General features: G+C 35.0%; 1 protein-coding gene across 1 annotated transcript; it reads left to right on the top strand.

Moving 5' to 3' along the window:
• Positions 1 to 3048: 3048 nt before the first annotated feature.
• Positions 3049 to 8658, top strand: LOC149796190 (ADP-ribosylation factor-like protein 6). Its single transcript, XM_089966143.1, has one exon. It carries the CDS (start codon positions 3318 to 3320, stop codon positions 3882 to 3884), a length of 567 nt encoding a protein of 188 aa, XP_089822269.1. The 5' UTR covers positions 3049 to 3317; the 3' UTR covers positions 3885 to 8658.
• Positions 8659 to 26415: the final 17757 nt, after the last annotated feature.

Consider the following 26415-nt stretch of genomic DNA (forward strand, 5'->3'; position numbering starts at 1 on the left):
GCAATATAATGCCAAAATAATTTCCTTCGTTTGGATATCTAACATTGAACTTTGAACTTTTACTCTCTGTCTATCATTAGCTTATTCTTAGCCTTGTCGTGGACACGTAATTTGTCATAGAAAAGCATGGTCAAGGTGTATGGTCCAGAACTAATTTATTTCATGAAAATTAAAAATTAAAATATATAGAACACAAGGCACAGGATAATATCTCTGATTTGTAACCATTCAGTATACAAGTGATTGAAGACGCAATTCATTGAACTAAATTACTTTTGTTAATAAAGGAAACACCCTCGAATCTGTTATTTATTATATATGTTGTTTATTTATTATATTTGTTGTTAAACTTACCAATCCGGTGGCCAAGTGGCTAGCGCGTCGGATGCTGAACGTCGCGGGTTCAAACAAAAATTGAGTGGTACTATATGTACACTTATTAAAGTGGTACTAGCTCGCTTGGCGCTCAGCATTAAGAGGTTAGTGTTAGGACTGGTCGGCTTGGTGTCAGAATAATCTGACTGGGTAGGACATGATGTTACATGTCTGGGCATAATGCTCCAGTGCTAGACAACACTGTAAACTGCCACACTGCAGACATCGTAGCGACAAATTTGTATTAATGTTGCCAAGCAGCCATCATATATATCTGGTATGATGCCCCAGTGCTTGACGTCACAATAAACTGCCACACTACAGACATCGTAGCGATATGACCGATCTTTTTTTTAAAGCTACGTTAAAAATCCAACGCACACACATTTATTGTTAAACAATCTGGTTTATAATATAATTTATATCATTTGTAAGATATATACCTGTTTGAATAGATGGTAGTTTGGGTTTGCATAGTAATCAGAGACAAACATAAAGGTGTAATTATGGCAAGCCATACAATTTATAGCAAAACTATTATCACATGAAGATTGTCACAGAATAAGCAAGAAATAACTTTGCTTCGCCTTAGAACGATTTGATCATTCTTCGTCGCACATGCTTACAACGTTACCCAGGGTGATAATTGTTTTTTTTTTTTTTTAGTTAAGTGACTGAACAAGCGTGTATCTCGTCGTAGATCGCTGGCGGTGAGAGACACACGAAGCATGGGTATTTTACACTTACTAATACTCATTCTCCTATATATTTAAGGCAAGTGACTTTTCAAATTGACACATTGGTTTTTTGGTATCTTGTCAAGGAGTGTACGTTCTCCACTTTGTTATACAGCCATAGGGGTAAGTGTTACATTTTTATTTCATTTGATATGTGAATTATATTCGGTTTTTGATGTCGTGGCGTGAAATGTTGCCTTTACCACTACACGGATTTGAAACATTGTGAACTTTTGAACTGTTACAAGTTTCTATTAAGAGTTTACTTTAGTAGCACGTGTCTATAGATTTTAATTCATTACCTATTATTATGCCCAGTTTGGTTTTATTTTAACTGTCTGTGTGTGCGGGTGTATCAGGCTGTCGGTCTGGCTGTCTGTATGTCTCTATGGGGATGGAAGCAGGTGTGACAATCAAGCCCATACAAGGACGGAAGTGCTGATTTGTAAACTTGTGCGCATGGTGGATCCACAAAGGGCGTGTATAGCCAATACAAGTGTGGACCAATCCAAGAATTTAGGAGAACTCCGTAGTTTGACAATGGACATATGAACCAGGTCAAAATGTTTCGTTTGCAAGTTTATACACGTATTTATGAGTAGTACGTGGTTATGAGTCGTACAAATGACAAGAGTCACGAGTCATATGTAGGGTACAATTGTTATGCTGATTACAATTGATCATGTTTGTTTCAATTGTGTATGTTGTTTCAGTTGAGTACACGGAACATATGGCGTGTTTCAATTGAGTACAACTGAGTTACCTCCATTACATGAGATTATATGAATCTTACTTTCATTACATAAGAATATATGAGTCACATTCTTGTTTTCCATTTGTGACTGTTTCTGTACAGTAATTGAGTCGTGTGTTTAGAGCTTGAATCACACCGTATTTGTAGAGGATATATATATATATATATATATATATATATATATATATATATATATATATATATATATATATATATATATATATATATATATATATATATTTGTTAATTCATTTCATAAACTTCCATCTTTCGTCATATTGTGTTTTGTTGTCATTTAATCTAAGCATCCATTCAGGTCAAGTCATGTGACACAGATATTGTATATATTTTTGTACAAGATATATGGAATTTCTATGGTACAGCATATACAATCAAATGGAAGATATCAAGTTTACCGTAGTTATTTAAATAAATCTTATTAAATTTATTATTAATTAATAGCTTATTACCCGTTTATAATAGTTCTTTTTTATTTTAATAGATAGCTTATAAACGTGATATCTTATGAACGACATGTCTTTTTTATTAGATGTCTTATAAACTCTATTAAAACAGATATCTCATAAATGGTATATTTATATCTTAATTTTTTTATATATCTTACAGACTTTGTAATATATCTTGATCCTGTCATGTTTTGCATGCTTAAAGTAAGATATCATAGAAAGGGAGTTAATTAGGATACATAATAATAAACTGATAAGATATATTAATTAAAATTGTATACGAGAGATACTATGGGAAATTGATCTCATTTCATAAGGTTTGAGATATCTTATAAAATGTACAAGATCTGTCGATTACCTTTATAATATGTCTTGTAAAATATACCAGATATTTTATATAATAACTTTATAAGATCTCGCATAACGTTTTGAGATATTTTAAAAGTCGGATAAATACCAGTTCGGATGGCCAGAGATTAGCTACGTTTAGTGTAGGTCACCTCTAAGCGAATAACGTTTTACTGTGAAGTTCATATTATTCCGCATAGCTAGCCCAAGCAATTGAGCGCCTTCGGGACACAAGTCAGGAGAACAAACTTCTGACTGCCTAGCGTTTCCTTTGTGGAAAGTAAGTATTCCGAAACTAATAGTCGGACATACTTCGGTTTTATTCCGCTCTATGTATAATTTTTCCATAACCAATGCATTGTGGGAAATAGTTTCTTCACGGTTGTTGCTGAGGAAGAAGAGCGAAGCCGATATTCGTCGTTAGGGCTGTGTCTTTAAATTATGTGGTCAAAATATACTTAATTAGATCAAAGAAAACACAAACTTAGACACGGTGTCTTTTGAAGGCCTGATTCTGCAGCTGTTTGTAACATTCTGTAACCAGTTTTATTCTGTCGGGTTGGATCGGTCGCGGGACTCCAGCAAGGGTCTTTATTCTCCACGTACTATATCAAGGACCACATCTATAAGCAAGAAATGGGTCTATTTGATGGTCTGGCAAGATGGCTGGGTATAAAAAAGAAAGAGGCTAATGTATTGGTGGTTGGGCTTGATAATAGTGGTAAAACTACCATCATCAATCATTTTAAATCTGAGGAATATAAGAATCATGACATTGTACCAACGATCGGGTTTCAAGTGGAGAAATTTAAAACAAAATCTCTCAGCTTTACAGCATTTGACATGTCAGGCCAAGGACGCTATCGTGATCTATGGCAAGCTTACTACAGAGAATGTCATGGTGTAATCTTTGTAATAGACAGTAGCGACAAGCTAAGAATTGTGGTGGCCAAAGATGAACTCGACGCTTTACTAAAACATCCAGAAGTGCAGAGAAAACGAATTCCAATTCTGTTTTTTGCAAACAAAATGGATCTCCGTGATGCTGTATCCAGTGTTAAGTGTTCCCAGTTAATGGAGCTTGAAAATATACGTGACAAGGCATGGCATATTTGTGCAAGTAATGCAATTACAGGAGATGGATTGGATGAGGGTATACAGTGGTTGACCGATCAACTGAAAGATGTCCTAGTAAAGAAATAGATTGATCTTCATTGAAAAAAGAAGAAATTAAAAACTTAAGATCTTGTTATTTCCGTCCTTATGCTTCAAATGATATGTAGAGTACAACTTGTTTGGATGACTGCAGGATGTTTTTTGTTCTTTGACTGTTAATATGATAATCATGTCTTGAATGTATCCTAGAAATTGTTATCCCCCTTCCCAGAAGGGGAAGGGAACATTTTAATATGACCCAGTACCCATGTCTGTAAAATATTTTGTTCACACTCAGTAACTAGAACTTGTGGATTCAAACTAAATTTGGTATGCAGCATCACACATAGAAAACCTTCACTGAGATCAGTTATGACATTTTTGTTCTTCATAACCCATGTCTGACCTTATACTTTGCCATTACTTAATAATCCATGTCTGACTTTGTACTTTGCCATTACTTAATAACCCATGTCTGACCTTGTACTTTGCCATTACTTATTCTACCAATCCTTTCTTCAGCTACATAATGTTGGCATATGCATCTGTGCCATGTGGATATATTTTGGCTGGTATGGTCTGCTTCCCGTAACAAGTTTAACATATATTGTCATTGTACATTTCTGTACACCTGTATGTTTGCACTCACCCACTTTTTTAAGGAACCATTTCCATTCTCCATCAAGAGTGGAGTACATTGTATATATCTCCATCTCTGCTGTTGTAGTACAAAGTCTAAGTTCTAAAGTAATCAACTACCAGTCCTGTTAGATACTGTTGCAGTATGAATTAATAATGTATACACATGCTGCTTCACAAGCATAACCAGTAGTTTGTACTTCAAATTTTATACAGAGCATGTAAACAATGCTATGCTTGAGAAACCTGATAAATTCAGTGCAATTCTTGCTGCATATATACTAAGCATTTGATTGTTTAAACCACATGAACTTTGTGGGCAAGAAAAGTATTAGTGGTTGAATACACTATGAAAACTAAGCTGAAACTTAAAAATAATAATAATAGTCAGTATATTAATTTTAATGATGATTTATTGATTTGCCTTCAAGGAAATTATTTCAGTCCACTGATGGACTCCATCATTGCTCACCCTGGCTCCGAATTTTCCCATCAGGATTACTTCTTACTGAACAGCAATGGTCCATAACCCTTTATGTCAAAAAAGCGTAAAGAAGCTGATAGGATTTTGGAATGTTTTATTTTGCAATATGCATGTATATTTTGTATATAGATTTTTTTTCTTTGATGGTACAAGACGTTATTCTCTGTGGAAATAATTTATACTTTTGAGACCAACATTTAATTCGTGATGGTGGGGTGATTGGAACTGAGATTATTTTGAAGAAAAAAGAGCAAAATATTTTCACATAGCTTGCTAAAAAAGTTTGTTTTTATTTGCTACAAAAGAACTAATCATATCAAGTTGAAAAAAATTATTTTGAGGTAAAAGAAGTAGAAGAGTTGGTCTGAGAGAAGTCACAGGCCACCCCTCACCTAAAAATTAAAAATTAAATGGTTTGTCTCATAGATTTTTAAAAGTTCATGACATTATTCAGTATTGTCATTTTTTTAAATATGTTATCTTTAACTTGTCTATGTTGTTGCCCATTTTGTTTTGAGCCTGTTTCTTTTAAACTTGACAAATCTCCACATTTTAATCTTCTGGAGAGAAAAGTACTGGAACTATCCCAGGATAGTTAAATCAGGGTACATTACTGATTTATATAGCTTGATAAAGATAAGTTGATGTTTATAATTTTTTCTTCTCCATTTATATTGTAAATGATTCCACTACCTGCAGTTCTGGACCACATATAAATTGTCTACAAGGCACTCAGTATATCAGATTATACATTCCATTATGGACTTGTTGTGTTTGTTCATTTATATACTGTACCTTTGTAGATACATTTTTGCACTGAAGCAGGAAACTTCTTCACTTCATTGGTTCATTTAGTTAAACTGGTCATAGACAAGAAGAGCTATTAAGATGGCTGAGATTGTCATCTGCCCATTAGCATGATCTGCCCATTAGCATGAGTTTGTTATTGCTACCTTTCCTAACTTCAGGGAGAATTGCCATCAAAACTTTAAACACTTCATCACAGGGTCTAGTTGGTCTTGAATGATAATGGTGTTTCATATCAATATCACTACTTCTGAGTAGGTATTGACATAGGGAATTCAGTAAATGACTTCTTATCATGTCTAATTGGTCTAGTAAATGACTTCTTATCATGTCTAGTTGGTCTAGTAAATGACTTCTTATCATGTCTAATTGGTCTAGTAACTGACTTCTTATCATGTCTAGTTGGTCTAGTAACTGACTTCTTATCATGTCTAGTTGGTCTAGTAAATGACTTCTTATCATGTCTAGTTGGTCTAGTAAATGACTTCTTATCATGTCTAGTTGGTCTAGTAAATGACTTCTTATCATGTCTAGCTGGTCTAGTAAATGACTTCTTATCATGTCTAGTTGGTCTAGTAAATGACTTCTTATCATGTCTAGTTGGTCTAGTAAATGACTTCTTATCATGTCTAATTGGTCTAGTAAATGACTTATCATGTCTAGTTGGTCTAGTAAATGACTTCTTATCATGTCTAATTGGTCTAGTAAATGACTTCTTATCATGTCTAGCTGGTCTAGTAAATGACTTATCATGTCTAGTTGGTCTAGTAAATGACTTCTTATCATGTCTAATTGGTCTAGTAAATGACTTCTTATCATGTCTAGCTGGTCTAGTAAATGACTTATTATCATGTCTAGTTGGTCTAGTAAATGACTTCTTATCATGTCTAGTTGGTCCTAAAGAAAAATGATGATTCTGTGACACTAACTATGGCTAAAACATCAGAATTTATGTAAATCTTGTTATTGCTACTCCCCCTAGATGGCTGGTCATATCAACATTGGGTTTTCACTAAATGACATCTAGTTGTTCCTAAAGAAAAACATTGCTAATCTTACCTTCCATATTGCTACCTTAACAGCCACCTTGGTAATTTTGTCATCAATACTCCTGATAAATGGAAAGACATGTTGACATAGGGTTTTAACCAAAAGATTTTGTTACGATGTTGACCCTAAATGAAAATGGTGCCAGTCTCACTCTGAATATGGCCACCATTATCAAACTCTTTTTATATTTGCTCCAAGATGGATGATCATATTGACCTTTGGTTTTTTCAGAAGACTTGTGCAGTACAGTTGGTACCAATGAAAATGATGCCAGTCTGACAGCCTTAATGTCACAGTTACAGCCATCTTTCAAAATCTTGTTTTCACTACAGTGTTTGTGTGTGAATGTGTGTATGATTTGGATTTTAAACGTAGCTTTAACAATTTAAGTCATACTGACATGTCTGCAGTGTGGCAGTTTATAGTGCTGACTGGCACTGGGGCATTATGCCACAGACATGTAGCATGATGTCCCACCCAGTCACTTTATCCTGACACCAGACTGACCAGTCCTGAACATCTAGTGAGGAAGCTGTTAGTACCATTTTTATAAGTCTTTGGTATGGACTTTATTACAGTTATCATAAGTAAAGCAAATAGTGAGATCTAGGCATTACCTAACTTCACACACACACATACACCCACACACAGGTTTCACTGGAATACAGGAGAGTGCTTATCATGCAGGCACGGTACACAGAGATCTTAGTGTTCAGGGTCAGCATGCTGTTGTTTCACACTCTCTGCGACAACCTGGAGGGAGTTGTTGATGCCTTTCCAATCCGCTTGTTGACCTTAGCAGTCATACTACATGATCAGAAAGTCATGTGAAAGTCTTTTTGCCAAAATTCTTATGTATCCAGCTGATTCTGTGTGAAACTAATCTGTCATTTAATATGGCTGCTATCAAGGTCATCTTGAAAATCTTGTCACTACTCCAGAAGAATGGATAGTCTGGCATGATTTTCAACCCAAAACCTATAATGATGCATGGTATAATACTATGTTGATTTAACATCCAATATGACCACCACAGCAGTCAGTTTGAAGAAAAATGTTATCATTCAAGAATATCAGATAATTCAACAATCAGCAGTTAAAGAGAAGCAGCCTTATCTTGGATTCCTGGAAATTCAGTTTAGGTAGTAGTTCCTTCAGTTGACTCTTATTTATTAGTTGAAAAGATATTTAACATGTCCAGTGCATGTAGGTGTAACGGGTACTTAATATATACATTCCTCTTCTTTACAAGTCGCATTATATGAATGGGCATATCCTGCCCCCACCACACCTCAGTTTTCTGCTAAAGGAAATTTCACTACAGTGTTTTGAAGATAAAGTTGCTACTTAAGCAATCTGGATCATCAACAAGTTTAGAACTGTTTAAACCTTGCTTGAAAGGAAATTCAAAGAATGGTACTGTTTTGCCCTTTGTGCACAGGTTTATTATATGGAGACTAAATATAAAAGAGAAATCAATATACTAGGTGCCAGTCCATAATGACCAGGCTTACCTTACATGGACAATTTAACTAAGACTGGTTTCACTTTTAGTTTTTCTGGTACTCGGCATTTATTTATGTTCTGGAGAGTGTAAATCAGCACCATACAGTTCATACCAGTTGATTCATGGTTACAGGATTTAATATAGCGTCACAATTATCCAGCTTCAAGGTACATATTCAGTTCAAATCCGGGGTCATTTTCATCCATTTTTTGGGTTGTCTATTTTTTCTAAACACTTTAAATAATGCTTGAGCAAAAACTTTGAAATATTTTATTGCTGGTTATCAAGTGTATAAATGTATATGATCAAAAATAAAATCACATGTGTGAATGCCATGTTGTTTTCAGATTTTTTCTTGCATCATTTTATTAAAATTATCATAAGTAAAGCAAATAATGAGATCTGGGCTTTACCTAACTTCACAAACACACATACACACACATATGCACATACACAGATACACATGCACACACATGAATTTCATCAACCAAATTTAGTTGACTAGCTATCACACGGGCATGCAATGTCTAAATGGGCCAAATGATACAAGACAACTGACAGTCATAAAAGGTAATAAGTACTTAATGACCTTAAGACCAATTATGTGTGTGTTCATTACTATTGCTGTTTTCAACTTCTCAGAAACTGTCAGACAGATTTTATCCAGACTTGCCACATAGCATATTGGCATAATATAAAATGATGCTGATCTGCAGCCACCATTTATACAAATTGAAAAACCTTTAGACACTTTCTTCTCCAAAACTGCTGAACAGATTTGATCAAATTTGATAGAAGGCATAATGGCATGAAGATCTTTCCAATTTATAAATTATGCCAGTCGTTAAATACAGCTGATAATACCAAAAATAGGAACACCTGTCTGTTATCCATCAAGTGCTATTTTCAACCAGTTCTCAAACACTTTCACAATAATAATAATAATAATGATAATGAGGACTTTGTATAGCGCCTAATCTTTAGAAGCTGATGTGTCTCAGCTCAAGATATACAGCCTTGCATATGTTCATGACATGTTGGTGCAACGTGAGAGTACTGTCCAGAGTGACACCTAGGTTTCATACTGACTGTGTGAATTTAATGTTAGTGTTACTGATATTTATTGTTTGAGGTAAAGGATGTGACTGAGAAAGTCTGTGTTGTGATCAGAATGGCCTGAGTTTTATCATCATTCATCTGTAGCTTGTTACATGTCATCCATGATTTCACACCAGAAATGCACCTCTCTACACCTTGGATGGTAGCATCAACTTCAGTTGGGTGGCTAGATTTGTATATTTGGGTGTCATCAGCGTACAATTGGTGAGACACTGGATGATGATCTATGACACTTGAAAGCAGCTGAGTGTACAGAATGAAGAGAACAGGTCCAAGAACAGACCATTGTGGAACACCACAACATAGAATAACTGGGCTGGAGTGTATTCCATTTGCAGACACAATTTGTGTCCTGTTTACCAAGTAGGACTTAAAACACAGTAATACTGGAGACAGTGAAGTAATAATATATCATGGTCTATTGTGTCAAATGCTGCAGACAAATCAAGGAGGGTGAGGACTGTAATCTTTCTGCTATCCAAAGCAGAGAGAAAGTCATTAACTACTTTTACAAGAGTAGTTTCAGTACTGTGGCTCGGGCGATATGCAGATTGTACATTGCTAAAAAGACTCTGAATTCAGATGAGGTACAAGTTGGGATAGAACAACCTTTTCTAAGATTTTTTATATGAGTGGGAGATTAGAAACTTTTTGAAAAATGATGGGAATTCCGCGGATGAGAGAGAGGTATTAATAACATCAGTTAGTGAAGGCAATACTGGATCTAAGCACTCAAGCAGCAGTGATGTTCAAGTTCACATGACTTTGGTGCACTCTTCATCACGAAGAATCAGTTTCAACCCAGATTTGGCATAATGCATCCCAGCATAGGAGCCTTTCAATATTGGACAAATGATGGAGATGTGAAATCAAATATGGATAAATTTAAAAAGGAGAGAAAGCATATAAACAATTGGTTTTCATAATGTGCAGCTTATATATATATTTGTGTGTGTGTGTGTGTTTGTGTGTGTGTGTGTGTAATACAATACAGTTTGTGTGCTCACAATTCCATTACAAAATACACCACCACCACCACTTAGGGTCACTGAGAACCACTGGTTAGCTGATCTTTTCATCAAGTCAACCAGCCATACATTGCACATACTTATCAATGGTTGGGTTATCATATCAGCATGGCTTTGTGTTACAGACTGCAGTCCAACATATTTCACATGTTCCCACAACCTTGACTAAAATATAGAAAACAAAATGGTCTTGCAAGATGGTGATTTCATGACATGTTATAACACTATATACAACTGTATTCAGTAAATCTGTGCATGGAAAACCTGGTCTCTCAAAGTGTCTCATTGCAGTACTTTCTCAAGGCACAGTTTACTGTAGTAACATGGAGCCAAAATATTTCAGAAACTAATGCTTTAGATTTTGCTGCAACTATGAAACAATCTTTGTTTAAATAGGTGTAATAAGTTTATAAATAAATAAATAAATATATATATATATATATATATATATATATATATATATATATATATATATATATATATATATATATATATATATATATTGATGCCAGAGGGAAGATTTTCTCATGCACTTGAGCATGAGTAAGGCTTTAAAGCAATTTTGAAGAAGGTTCAAAGTCTCCATTGTCAACCAGACCGTACTAACAGAGACTTGTAAACACCCCTACTACTTGCAGTGCAGCCTTTTTATATGCAATTGAAGGTACCAATAAGACCAGTGTCAAGATGTTTATTCTTGCACCATGGCTACTGAGTCATGGATGTAAATAGTGACTGTATGTACAATAGTAAACTGGTGATGACATTTCAGTAAGTTTTTAACAGTGATAATTGGCCAGCATCATGATTTGTCTTTAGTCACATGACAAAGACATTTTCAATGCAGTGTCAAGCCAGTTGATCAAGATTTAAGAAAGATCTTCGTAAAATAATTTATTATCTTTAAACAGAAGTTATGTTTCATACATTTCATGTGTAGAATGAAAAACTCGCCAATGAACAACAAGTATAGGGTAGCACATTGGGGCATGAAGTGGAATCCTATGTTAAAACGGGACTGGAATATATTTAGAACTAAAACTACTTTGGAATTATTTTGATTTCATTCAAAGACATTCTTGCTTATATCATTTGGATGCATCAACACTGTTGACACATTAGCGCTTTGAAGACTGAATTCATTCGGAATACTCTATACTTATGTACTAGTAATAGAACATTTAGGATTATTTGGACATAATACTAAACACTGTCAGTTCCCTTTGATTAGATCCTTTTGCATTTTTATTTGGTATTCACTAGAAATAAATTTTGTGTTGAAGTTTGCAAAAAAAATTTTGTTTTTGCATCATTCTGTTACTTAGTTTAAGACCATAGAGATGTACAAGAAATTGGGGGCTTATCCGGGATATGAATTTTTAAAAAATATTTCAGAGATCATAAAGGCATTTGAAATTTAAATCTTTGTTTTGGAAATCTTATTATCCTTCGTAAAGATTTGAATTTCACAATTCAGAAATCTTTAGTGAAACCAAGAAGCATTCACAATGACATTTAATGTAGTGAACTTGAAGGGATAAGAGTCTATTAAAAAAGGATGAGTGCTGGAGCCTTTCAGACATGCAATTTTGGAAGTAAAATCATCTTTACAAAAATAAGAAAGAAAATTTGGTCCAGTATGTGTCAGGGAAGGAAATTTTGGATGATAATGCTTTGGGTTTGATATAGTATGTCAGCCTCTGCTCTTGATTTAGAAATTAAAGGAATTACAGTTTGATTAAAACCCTGATGGAATTAGAATTAGGAAAACTTCAGCTGCAGAAAGAAATGAGGGAATTGCAAATGGAGAAAGGGAGAGGTAAATGCAAAGCAAAAGCATATACAGTGTATGTATATATATATATATATATATATATATATATATATATATATATATATAGAGAGAGAGAGAGAGAGAGAGAGAGAGAGAGAGAGAGAGAGAACTAAAAATGCAGAAAGAGAGAGGAAAGGGAGGGGAAGAGAGAAAGATAAGCAGATGCAGAAAGAGGTGAGAAATACATATACAGATGAGAGAAAGAAGAAAGGAAAATACAATATGTAATAAATTAGAACTGGCAGGCATAGCACACTTCCCCCATTTACACATTATTTTGACGTTATCAGAAATATCAAATTAATACCACCTTGTCAGGAAAAAGTTCATAAATATTGAGAAAGTTGTTGGAAACCTGAAATAGCCAAGAGAGCACTGGAATTTGTTATTACAAAGTGAACTTATTGGCATTATTTGTGATCTATATTTCACTGATGGTATAATATAATGCTAATTGTTATGCAGTTAAGGTATATATATATCTTGAAGAGTTATTTGGTGGTGCCTGAGGCATATCAATAAAGGTTTAGGAATTGTTGGCAAGAAACTAAACAAGCCTATATCAAATTTGCATGGGAAAATGAATGACTATCTGATACGTGGTATTCAAACCAAAAAGTTGATAAAGATTTTGATAACCTCTTACAGTTAATATTAATTGAAGAATTCAAGAATTCCATCCAAAGTAATATCAAGACATATCTTGATGATATCACCAATGCTATTCAGTTTCATTTGTCAAAAAGTCTTTATTGCAGCAGTTTGTTGGTAAATAAAATCATCTCAGTCTCATATGAGTACTTTTGATCAAACTTATCATATGTATACTCATTATGAGAAGAAAGTGCACATTATTTCTAATTGCTACAGGATGAAAAATAAGCAATACAATAAAGACAGAGCTGTTCAAAATACTCATAATTTTAAGAGATCATTGTCAAGGTCCTCTATTGAAAGCAATACATTGCTTGGTTCAAACAAACCACAGTCTAATTTTATTATGGAGAATTATGAACCATTCATGTTGAAAGATTATATATGACTTGTTGGTGATTCTGCCAAGCCCATTAAAATATTAATTGACAAAGCAGCTTCTCAGTCTTTCACTATTAGGTACTTTGCCTTTGTCTGAGAAGTCTTCTTTTTATTAAAGTGTTTATATTCAGATAGTTGAGTGTGTCTTTGTTAATATTCCTCTCCATTGTGCAAATTTATCATCGGACTTAGTCTCAGGGCCCGTGACAGAACAGTGCCTTCTTTACCCATCAAGGGCATTAATTTATTACTAGGCAATGGCCTAACTGGAGATAAGGGTGTGGTTAATTGACTTGTAAATGACAAGCATTGTTTGGATCAAAAAGTTGATTCCATTGAAAATAAAATCCCTGATTTATACCCTGCTTGTGCAATGGCAACAGAGCTCTTAAGAATGATGTTGATCAGGAAATTTTTCCTTAGGCTGAAACATTTATTTGTCAGCCTCTAGATGAAAATGGAGACTACTTAAGGTACCCGCTGGTGACGAGTTGACAGTGAGCTATCAGTTAGTTTTTCCTAAGTCATATCGACAGGAAATTCTAAATTTATCCCATGAAACTTCATTGGCTGGTCATTTAGGAATCAATAAGACTTACCACAACATCTTTTTGGTCGATAATTAAAAGTGATGTTTCTAAATACTGTAGAGCTTGCCATACTTGTCTAATGGTAGGAAACCCAATTAGAAGGTACCTAAGGCTCATCTGCAACCTATTCCTGCATTTGACAAACCACTTAGCAGAATAATGGTCGACGGCGTCGGCCCCTTACCTAAGACCAAGCTAGTCCTCCAACACTTGTTGACCATACTGTGTGAATCCACAAGATTTCCAGAGGGAATTTCGTTAAGGAATATTAAAATGAAACCATATAAAAGCTTTAATAACTTTTTCTTCACACTCTATGGCCTTCATAAATCTGTTCAATGTGTTTAAGTTTCAAATTTTATGTCTCGAATTTTCCAACAAGATTCGATCATATTGTTTTGATACAGGAAAATATTATGACGAGTGTGTTCATTTGCTGTTGTTTGTTGCTCGGGAATTAGTTCATTAATCCTTAGGTGTTAGTCCTTTTAACTAGTTTTTGGACACACTGCCCATTGAAGTTATTAAAAGAGCAACTTCGTTCAACCAAATATTAAGGAATCAATCTTTTTGATTATTTCTCTGGTTTCAAAAATTACTTGTCAAAGGCTTGTGAAGTATCACGAACTAAAATTCAGTCTTCTTATTGAAAACTGAAAGTAAGGTATGACATAGATACAAAGTAAGTGTTTTCAGCCTGCTGATGGAGTTTTTGGCTTTCTTTCCCATACTGCAATATCCTCTTCAGACTAAACATTGTTCCTTATACACTTGAGGAAAAAAAAAGTGATTAAAATTATATCACGAACACTCCTGGATGACGAAAACAAAAACTAGTTTCTTATATATTTATGTTAAAGGAGTTTTTGATAGAGATGCTACTAGTTTATTACGACGTTCAGCGTTATTAACAATTTCTATATTGACTCTCTTTCTAATGTATTCCATGGTCTTTCCGAGGACGCTATTGTTCATGGACTGTTGTTGCAGCTGCTCTTTGTCTAGAGTCGATTTAATCTTTCATACAACACGACTGATCAAACTTTAACACACGATGAACTTTTCTTAGTACCAGACCACGATCAAGTGACTGTTTCAGATTTCTATAGTGCAAAATATATCTCCTTTTGTCAAGAAGATTTGGTACTAGTTTTTGAACAACTGATTTACAACTAGTGCTAGAACTAGATGAGTAATTACGTTGTTGCTCTGATAGCAAATTGTAGTCGATCAGCATTGACTCAGGACAAAACGGATACTCGTTATGTGCGTCATGAAGATCAATGGGATAGCCACGATCAACTTCAACAAAAACAACCAATATTATCAGGTACATTATCCGTTTCTATGAAAAACTGCTCTGGACTTATCCAATGAAATCCTCCATACGGCATCGGCTCAGACATTGCATAACCATGGAGGTTATTTGTATCCAAATGAACTCTGAAAAACGACGGCAATGTTTTATCATAGTTGTTTATGTACTTGCGGTTGGCGCTCGCATATCTTTTTGTTATGACGCTTATTCCTCCTCTGATTCAACGTTCTATGAAACAAAACTTGTCAGGGTCTGTAAACAATTCTAATTTTATTTTACTTTGATGAGTAATGTATTACAAGTTAATCATGGTGCTGAGTAATACCATGCTGGGTCGAGTCCGTAGTTGTCAGCGCTGACACCTCTGAAATTTTCAAATATATCTGAGAGCAACAACACGTCTCTGATGAGATACAGGTCATGATAATCTCCAAAGGTTTTACAGTCGAAATCCTTACAAATTTGTTGAGTGTATTCGTAGTCGTTATCGCTGACACTTTCAAGATTTAATCGAGATTACAAACTTTCCCGGTCAGGTAAACTTGTTTCATTAAATCTTTCACAGTCGCCAAGATATTCATACCGAAAAACACCTTTTCTTGTAAGTAAATTTGCTTTGTCACCGAAATGATCAAATTATCAAACTTTCCACATCCTTTCACAAGCTCATCTAACGGTGCCGCCATAAACTGTAAGCTGTCGATAAATATAAACTTGATAAGTATCACTGACATATACTTTTCTGTATTATTATGGATACATTATATTTTAACGTTGTTAAGGATTTACAGACGGTTAAATAAATCGTGGTTATCGAATGTTTATACAATAATATGAGAATCGTATCCTCGGATATTATGTGCGACAACAGGAGCGAAATCTGTTGCGGTATATTTAAGATTGCATTTGTCATGAATTGGACCGTGATACTTACTTGTAATTTGACAGTGATTTTTACTCGATCTTGAGTAGTAAACGCCTGCTCGCAAATATGACATATTTTTGCCGAAGCAAATTATGTTTCTTGTTTTATTGTAAGTAGTTTCATTTTCGTTTTTCTGGCGAGCAACATCAGGATGGCATCAACCTCGCTAATGAGATTTTTCAACAAAACAGAGCAGATTGACACCACGATAAAATTTAACAGGTTTTGATAAACGTTTATCAACAGCACATACAATTTTGTATGCAACCCCACATAAAAAAAAATGTTCTTGTACTTTTATTGTAGAAGATTTATCAGGATTATTTTTATACTGCTAGAAATGGAAGCAGAATAGACTCGAAATCCTAGTATATTATAAACGGAACATTCATCTTGTGTCTGTAGTTTGTAAACTGTAATATATTTTCATCTTTACCTGGCATAGATATTCGTTGTACGTTAGAACAATATTCTAGTTGACATTTTAATACCAACTGGGACTTACATCCGTGGAGACAAATGAAACATAAATATTTCTTTTCGGTGTGCTTGTTCTACTGTATACAAGCCAACGCGTTAAAGTTTTTGATCCACACGTAATTGTTTTTATAGAACAGCAAGTTTATTATTGCTTGTTTGGATTGCGCGAGATCTGATCTGGTTCGATCGCTGATATATCTTCGATTACTCCAAAGACATTAATACCAGCTGGTAAATGTAAAATGTTTTGTTTCTCAAATTTTAGAATTTGGAATTTGATAATAGGAAACGGGAAATACAATTCCGGAAACGTTTAGATTGCTAGAAGTACAAAGTGCTTTGATACTTTGACCGTGTGCTTATCTGCTATGAATTACGCCCACTGGAATTTTTTTTTAATCGTTGTTCTTGATTTTGATACAACATTTTGTGTTTTAAGTTTTAGCTGGCATATCAACATATGAGCTACCTCGCAATGGATTTTATTTCATAGTATAAAACAAAATAACTGTTATTTTAGCGAATCTCCTATCCAATGTTGTATATTCATCAATCTTTTTCTGTAATTCCTGAAATATATCACGTGACAATGACATTAAATTTGTTCCAATAAAAACTAGGCTGATAGCGAAGTAATATAAGGATGAGTAAGTTCTTTGAATTGCTGTTGAGATGATTGCATCTGATCGGCTAGACGATCCGATGATATACTCATCTTTGAAAACGAACTTGAAATTGCACAATGATGTTTAGACCCTTACGCATTGCAAGCTCAGATTTTACGGTTGGTTGAAGTAGATGAAACATATTTGTAGATAGGAAATTTGTTAGTAAAAGTTTATTATCAAATCTCCAGCTATTGTCAAATCTAGCAAATACTTTTGCAAATATTTTAGGCTGATATTTTGTCACGAACAAACTTTGTGTGCCATATCTGCAAGTTTCAATAAGTTGTTGGTATAAATTTGCCATCATATAATATTAGCAATTTTGTTTCTGTAATAGTACGATACGAAATTGTTAATTAGAGAAACAAAATGGCTAATATTATATGATGGCAAATTTATACCAACAGCTTATTATCGTTAACGTTCTTGCAAGATGCCAGGAAATATTTTGGTTCTATCCAAAATATAACCTGTTCGCTGGCAATGAACTTGGTGTTGTTATAAATCTCAAAATTAAAGTTCTTTCTGGATTATAACACCAGATGGCTATAAGATAAACGTAAAGTCTAGCGATGATGCAAAGTACACCGACATGTTCTTGCAGGACTTTATCTGGACACTGTTCCGCCATAATATTGTAGCTGGAATGCAAGTTTATCATGTTAATGATCAAGTCACCAACAATAACATTGCAAATTTGTCTTTGAAAGAGGAGTTTAAATCTCATCCGATCTACGATTTGTATGAGGCTAGCAGAGGAGGAGTGGTCTGGAACATTAAAACAAAACATTACTGGTCATATTAGTAACATGGTATATTTTCAAGTGTCAGTACGAGGTACCAAGACCGATAAAGTTAGTTATCTTTCGCATCGTCTTATTTACGAAGTGTTTTATGGTCTGATTTCAAGTAGTTTGGTAATTGATCACATCAACGGTATTAAATCGGACAACTGACTTGAAAATCTTGACACTGATACTTTTTAAAAAAGTAATATGCGTGGACGAGGACGATTCAATCAAAATTTCCGCTAGATCTGTTATAGCAACAGACTCTACAACAGGAGAAGAAATAATATTTCCGTCAATCAGCTGCAAAATATTTTAACATTTGCTCACAATCAATCAAATTCGTTGCTGATGGAACTACAAAATCTTCCTTCTCCAAAACAAGCGGAGATAGAATATTCTTTTAATACGAATCACTTACCGTCTAGTATAGCAGCAACATCACTGTTGGTCAAACAGCAATTTACATATTTGTTTAGCGCTTCTCTGTCGTAATCGATCCAAATCTTGCCCTATTTCAACATGCGATCAACTTCGACTTTGTTAATCAAAATAAGATTATTTTTCTCGTTCTACTTCAAAGTGGGCCATCGCGTTAACATCACTGCGAAATACGTTTCTTATAGCCTCTTCAAGTTGATAAGTGTTTACAAAATTAGCTCAAGTAACAAACCGTTCCATATTTACGATTTAACATAAAATTGCTGTTCACAGATCAATCTTTAGTTTTCCCTAAGATTTACTCGGGTGAAGCAATAATGAACCCCTCTCCTGAAAGTTTTCCTGTCATATCTGACAAATCAAAATCTTTTTAAAGTTCTGATACCTCAGAATATGTTAACAGTACCTCAAATGCCGAGTAAGGATCGTATCCAACGATAAGATTAACATTCTTGAGATCCGTTTTATCATTGCTCATAAAAACTTTAACAGCAGGTTTAAATTTAAGATTTTAGCTCTGACAATACTTCTTACTTTGTCTGGCATTTTTATTACTCTTATTAGATAAAAGTTTTATTTATAATGCCGCTGATAAAAAATTATGTTTCAACGACTGTCTGATCTTCGAGCTGATCTAGATAAAATTGAAGATTGTAATCGACTGACAATATCAGCATGTAGAACAATTACAGTTTGAACTTGAAACATATTTGTTTCCTGTACCTGATGATCAACTTGCCGATGAACAGGGTATTATACCTCAGCACGAGCAAGATTATGTTGTAACACAATTATAATATAGTATCAAATATTATCTTGCCAGAAAGATACAAATATTTGATTTTACTTCACAGAACATCTGATAGTTTGGGATATGCTAAAGCCGTTTATGTGCATTGGACAACTCGAAGTTTATCGTCGTCAAAAATATGAAATTTTATTTTGTTTTTCTAAAGATTTTAAACTTGTTGACATATTATAACAGCAGATCGAAGACAACATCTGATATCGTTGTGCAGACCTATAAAATGCAAGTCTGTTCTTCTAAAATACTAGAATATTCTTCTAAAATACGAGAAGATCTACAGCAAGCTAATTGGATCGTTAGCGATCATTAGCGATCTAATCAAAGATCTTTGATTTCACTAGTTGGAATCCAACTGTTAAAACTATCACCGTAACCGCGCCATTTGATCAAACTTCGATTACCACGTCTTTTTATCACTCGTTCGATAACAAATATATCTTGTGTTGTTCGTTGAAGTTCCTGTTCGTAGAAACTTCCTATGACATCTTCGTTTGCAAGATCTTTTAGCTTACGTGTTACTGGTATTGTTGTTAAAATCTTGTCGATGACAAATACTTCCTCAGACCAGTTCGGGGTAAAACCTTTTTCAAATGTCTTTTCCGTTAATGAAACTCTGACACGATCACCAACGTTAAACTTGTGCCTGTGACATATGTTCTCGTTTGCAAGATCCGGATTTTTTTATAGCATCGTTCGGTGACATACCTTTGTACCGTGTTTAGTGTCTTTATAATCTGACATTATTGCTGACAGATCATCAATATATCTGTTTTTGATTTTTGCTGTAAGCTTCTTGTAGATCTTTTCTTTTATATGGTTTTCGCTCCGTCTTAACAATAATACCTTGTAGCGCAAATGTTATCATCGATCCAGTTTTATCAGAAAGAGGAACATTAATCGCGTATTTGCGGAAGACATCAGTGACACTAAACAAATACCGTTTGTTATCGTTGTACTGTGCAATCTTCTGCACATCTGCGAAATCTATCATCCGGATATCATCAACTGCGTTTGCGAGGACCTTCCGTCGTAAAAACCCTTTTTTTAGTTCATGCGTTAGCTCATTTGACGCAAGTTTCTTAGGCGTCGGGTGTACTTGCACACCGACGCCAAGTTTATATTTCGCTCCAATGGTACATTGTACTAGGTTTCTGTCAAATCGTTCTCGCGAATTATCAGGTTTCATATATCGCAATTGGTCAAGCATTACACGATCTGAACCTAGTTTGTCGTCGACATGATTGCGATAAAAATACCGTGACGCATCGCAATTGCGTTAACTGCATTGTAAAGTTCTTGTCCTGGTAACGGATTGGCATTTGCATCTAGTTGCTTATCAAGTGGTTTCCATGGCGCGATATATTTATGTCCTGGCAATGTCCAACTTTCCTTTGGTTTCCGTAATTTGCCAATAATTTTATGTATATCTAATCCTGATCCGTTGACAGTTCTGTGATTGCAATGCTGGCAGTAAGCATCTTATTTTGTTCCAGGCACAGATCTTTCTTCACATCATCGCAATTACATTTCATATATTTTTAGTCGCTTACTTAAGTAACTTTATCGTCTGACGTTAATGATACAATTTGCACTGCACAACCACCAGTGATTGTATCACCGGATTTATCATGTTTAAGAAACATATTTTCCCTTACCACATACATCACATACACTTTTTTGCATTTTTCTGTTATTAGCTGTTGTTTCTGTTATTTCATCGATGTTATACATTTTGGTTCCGCATTTGAGACAGTATATGCTGTCATTTTATACTTGATGTCAGACAAAATTAATGCTAGATCGTCTACGATCAAAGTACGCTTTACGATCATCCCTTACACTAGGAAATGGATCAAACTGCAAAATAAACTTCAAAAAATTACCTGGATCGCCATCAGACTTTGACGCTTGCGTCGCAGACATCTGCAAGATAAACATAACGCAATACTAACAAGCTGAAGTTCCAACTGACTCAAGCTGATTAAATTTATAGCTTATTTTTTTAAATATTTTTTTAAGATGTACTGTTTCATAACATCTTTCGGAAGAAGACCAAACGAGTAAAAAAAATTGATGTTGTAAAGTGCTACCCAGTGAGTTCCAGATCCGTCTTTGAAATATTGTATATTGATGACACAGCTTTGATTAGTTTCTGGTAATCTATTTGCCAGTTCGTCTTTGGTAAATGCTCCGATAAATCCTCTGATATCTTTAAGTTTATCAGCAATTTCAAAATTATTTAACGCGGACGATTTCATCTTCTGGTTCCCGGTAGTATCAGTCCTCGGCTACCACTTCCACGAGTCCGTGTTCACATTGGGTATACCTGCATTCCGCGTCCTATCCCTAATAGGTTTGGTAATAAACTTCTCGCTATACCTGCTAGCAGCGGGCCTATGAATCCGCACCTGGCCGCATTGTGGTTAGTTCTTGCTGTTCCTTTGTTTTGTCATGGGAGTTTTTCGTGCTCGTGTTGTCGGCATTGTTATTATTATTCATCAGATAACATTTGGATTTTATAGCAGCCCCTGTTACAGCAACTGTCTGATTCTGTCACCGGTGACTCCGTCTCCGGATACAGTATTTTTTTTTTTCGTTCCTGATACTGCATCTGACGCTTCAGCTAGTCCTAACGTTTATGGCACATGTAATATCTTTGGCAATAATGTTGATGCTAAAGAAACTATCGTTGTTCCGATTGATCCGCCAAGTATCGCATTCGATCTCGCAAATGCTGTTCTTTGTGCCACTGACAGATTAGGTATAAAAGCCTTACCTTTTAACAATTTGGATATATGGTGTTGTTTTATAAGTAATCTTGTTGGAACGCTACACATCTTGAAATCTATTTTTAATGAAACCGTGTTTCATTTAGCTATTATTTGTTCTAGTTTGTGTACTGGTCTTTGTGACTGGTTAATCTCATGCAAAATATATTTCATTATGGATTTTGATAAATAAAATATTTTTAACACTACACCTATACAGTCATTCTACCTTTGACGGAGTCAAGTGTTATGTATCTGTCAAATGTTACAAGCGCGTAGGTGTAATATGCATCAGCTGGAGCTTCTCCTAAATCAGCGGTTGATCCAATAGCTCGTTCGCTGTGCTTACGGGCGTCAAAATGAGATATCTGGTGAAGAAATGGAAATTCTTCGACAGATATCCAGTATCAGCGTCATGATATTTTTGTATCGCCTCCATCAGATACAAATAAACTCGAGATAAGCTTTTGTTAGCATCATCTCCAAAATTGCATTAGATCGTTCGTTCAGGATATTGCTTAGAGTTTATTCTGACAAATATTCGTCTGACGTCAGCGTTACCAAAATAGAGCTATTTCATAGTTGATTATTACGTCGTTCTTGTCGTTGAAATACAACAAATATATGTCTCGGTAACTGTCCGCTATGAGCTGTTGTTATTCGCCACGTATTATCATAATTTGGTACAGCTGTTTGATAAACCTTATCCTGTTCGAAATATATTTTTTCTGCTGTAAGCGGCTAAGATTGTTTCAAGTTCTATTAGTTTTGAGACGGATACAACAAGTCGTGGAATCCATAACGCAAGTCGTGAACTCACAAACAGAAACTTATTAGCAGTATCACCACTAGCAGCAGCAACAGCAGTTCTCATTATACAATCGCTTTTATCTGCTCGGTCAAGTATAAACGTTTGCTTTATACCAGGAAATACTTTGTTGTAGTCGCGGAAAACCCAAATAATGTGCTCAGCGGTAACATCATGGTAATTTTTCTTGTTCCGTTAGAAAATGCCTTTCGTTTAGCGTAACCTTCGTTGAGTGTTCGATTTTTGACAGTGGTGTTATTTATAATACTATTTGCTACTTCTATCATTGCAGTTCCAACAGAATCAGCTGCAGGTGGGGTAATTTCAAGAATATTACAAAGACATATAAGAGAAGTTCTTATTGCATCCGTATTTTCAGCTGCTGATGGTGCCTCAACTCCAAATGTACCATCGCTTGCTCTAAGAAAATTTCTTGCTATAACTTCTCTTTCATCGTCATTAGCTCCGGCTGCAAGTGCATTAAAATAAGCAAATTCATTTGAAACTGCATTTCCACTTCCAGTACCTTTGAGCCACATTATGTTTGTTGAAACAGATCTCAAATAAACATCGCTGAATGACACCACTTTAAGAATACTACTTGCAACTGGCAAGTGCATAGACATGTATTCTACTGTCTGATTGGCAAGTTGATATCTTTTAAGCAAGCTCCATCCGTTATTAACAAGTGTAAATTGTGTATTGATGTCAACATTACCATTAGCGACTGTGCTTATACTACCTTGAACTTCAGGTACGGCTTTATGCGGCAATAAAATGCATCTTCATCTCGAGTATTAAAACTATTTGCGCTAGCGCAATGATATTTATGATGAGGGGTAAATGGTCGTGTTGGGCACTGTAAACAAAGCAATGTAGACCTCCTGGGGCCAACAAAACCCAGGAATGGGGTCACGTGACTCGTTCAGAATATGGAATAGTTTTAAGGTGTACGAATGTATGAGCCAGCATTCTCAGCGTCACTTGCAAAAGAATTCTTGGAGATACGGGTTGTATATTTTGCGATCAAAGATTTTTCATTTTCCACCACCACCCCATCAACCGCCTTGGTGTATAGCTTCCTAGGTTGTAGTTATTTTGTAAATAATTGTAGGCATGTTATATCATATGAACATAACTTGTTGCAGCTTCAGATGAATTTCTCAGTAGTAATATTGTACGATGAAGGTGTTCACACCTGTACTAAACAAATTATTGAAGCATCACATTTCTTTCATGTCTTTGTATCCCTTGTTATTTTTATATATTTAAAAACATTTTTTTTAAAGAAATGTCATGGTTCTTTCTGTTACATGTACATTATGACGGTCTCAGTTCTGAAATGGATTGTTTTTGGTTTGATGGTTCACAACTGTACGTTCAGGTCTGAATTTCAACTGAGTAGTTTATCACATACTATGATAAAGTAATTTTGTAAATAGCTTCATGCATGTTAGATCATATGAACACAATATTATTTTCAATACAAGTGTCACTTATGTGGCCTGCATCAACAAATCGTTCTCCAGCGCTATTCGTTATGCTCAAATTCTTACTTTCCTCCTTACTTTTCTCCTTGCTGTAGTTATCCTCTCATACACACCTCAGCACAGATGTTCTGATGCCCATCTTGTTAGGCTCATTAGACTTTTATCACCATATTAAATGTACTCAATCTCCGTTGCAGAGTCGTCTACGGTTATCTCATCGGCAACGTCAATATAATTTTTTAATAGACATTTTTAGTGTACTCGTCAGACAAAATCGTGATTATTTTACAACCACATAAAACGAAACTACATCAAGCCGAGTGTTAGCACTACGAGGTTTAGCTCGTGTTACGAGTTTTCTGACAATCTCTTCACCGACCGAAGACAACAATTTTTGTTGTTGTTGTTATCATCGCACTTGCTGTTTCTGATGATGGTGCTATTTCAGAAATAACCTGTTTTATATCCGGATCGTTTGGCACTCCACCTTTGATTTTATCAACGATCTTTTGTCCGACATCTGTTCCTGCTGAAGATGCTTGCCATGTAGCAAACGCGATTGGCGCTACTGTGTGAGCTATTCCAGGTATATTTTCGATTATCTTTGAAAATACATTTTTAAAAGAACACCTACTACTTTGTGATAAATGTTTTGTTATTTCAAGATGTTGATACAAAATGTCTGATAAAATTGACTGCGGTCAGTTTCCGAAACGAAGATGAAGATAGTAAGTCACAATTTCGTTGTCAATATCAATCTGACGACCCGATTGATGGGTCAGTGTCATCGTGATAGATATTTAATTTTCGACACTAATAGGATAGTATATTATCAGTCAATAATACGACTTGCATTAAAGAACCTGATGTAACATCAGGGCTTAACGAATAAATCGTTCGTCCTTGGCTACCTCGTGCCTTGTATGACCCAGTTGCAATCGAACAGTTTATCAGGATTGTATTTACATCTGTGACGTTGACGGCTGACTCGCTGTTAGATGGTACTCTCGCAGATGTGTCAGATCCGCATTGTCGCTTATCAAATCCCAACAATAATCCGAATGTGTATTGGTCGCTAAGATCGATACACAATTTGTTTTTAGAGTTATTCTTGCTCGTAACGTGCTGTAGTTCGAAATGATCTCGAAATTATCAGATATTATATCACTTCTGCCAGCAGTTAAAAAATATTTTATCGTTTTGTTGATATCTGTGTCGTTGTAGGCGCCTTGTGGTATCTTAATAGATTTCCACTCGATGACGTCATTGGTTTTCAACCCGAACGTAAAATCATCGTTGACGTTAGCTGGAACATTTGCCATAGAGTGCCAAACAGTAGCAAATACTAATCCGATCTCATATTGCTTTGGGGACTTAGGATCAAGTTCAATAACAGGATTATAGAACACAGAAAAGTTTGCGCTGATCGATGTTGTCTGAGATGAGTCAAGTAACAGTGTCATCTACGACATTTTTTTTAATTCGCAGATAAAAACATAACAACTGGTTTGCGTTAGCGAATTAATTTGCCGCGAATCAAGTCGCTGTGTAACACATTACACTTGTCCGTCGTTAAAGATCCGTTTGATCTTAGATGGTCACGTATTTCAACTATTTCATTGTCATGTTCTGTGCTAGTGTTAACAGCTTCCTTCGATGAAATTATCAGCATCAGTCGATCAATAGTATCAGCGGCCGAGTTACAGATCTTTATTCCATCACCTAATGTTTCTTCCATAGTATCATATTCAGAATTTGATTCAATTTCTTATATCATATTCTATACTCTGCTGCTCGTCTATTTCCATTTTATTTAACTCTTCGTCTTCTATTTCTTTTGCCATTGTTTTAAACTTTTTCAGCTGAAAAACCTTTTTCAGACCATAAAACTCTATCGAAGACTTCCAAATATATCTTAGCAATAACACCTTGTCGTAATATTTCATAATATATTTTAGCATCATCAATTTCAGTTGCGGAATCTAAGCCAAT

Source organism: Sinohyriopsis cumingii, chromosome 7, assembly GCF_028554795.1.
Source record: "Sinohyriopsis cumingii isolate HCF-2022 chromosome 7, ASM2855479v2, whole genome shotgun sequence".
Lineage (NCBI taxonomy): Eukaryota > Metazoa > Mollusca > Bivalvia > Unionida > Unionidae > Sinohyriopsis > Sinohyriopsis cumingii.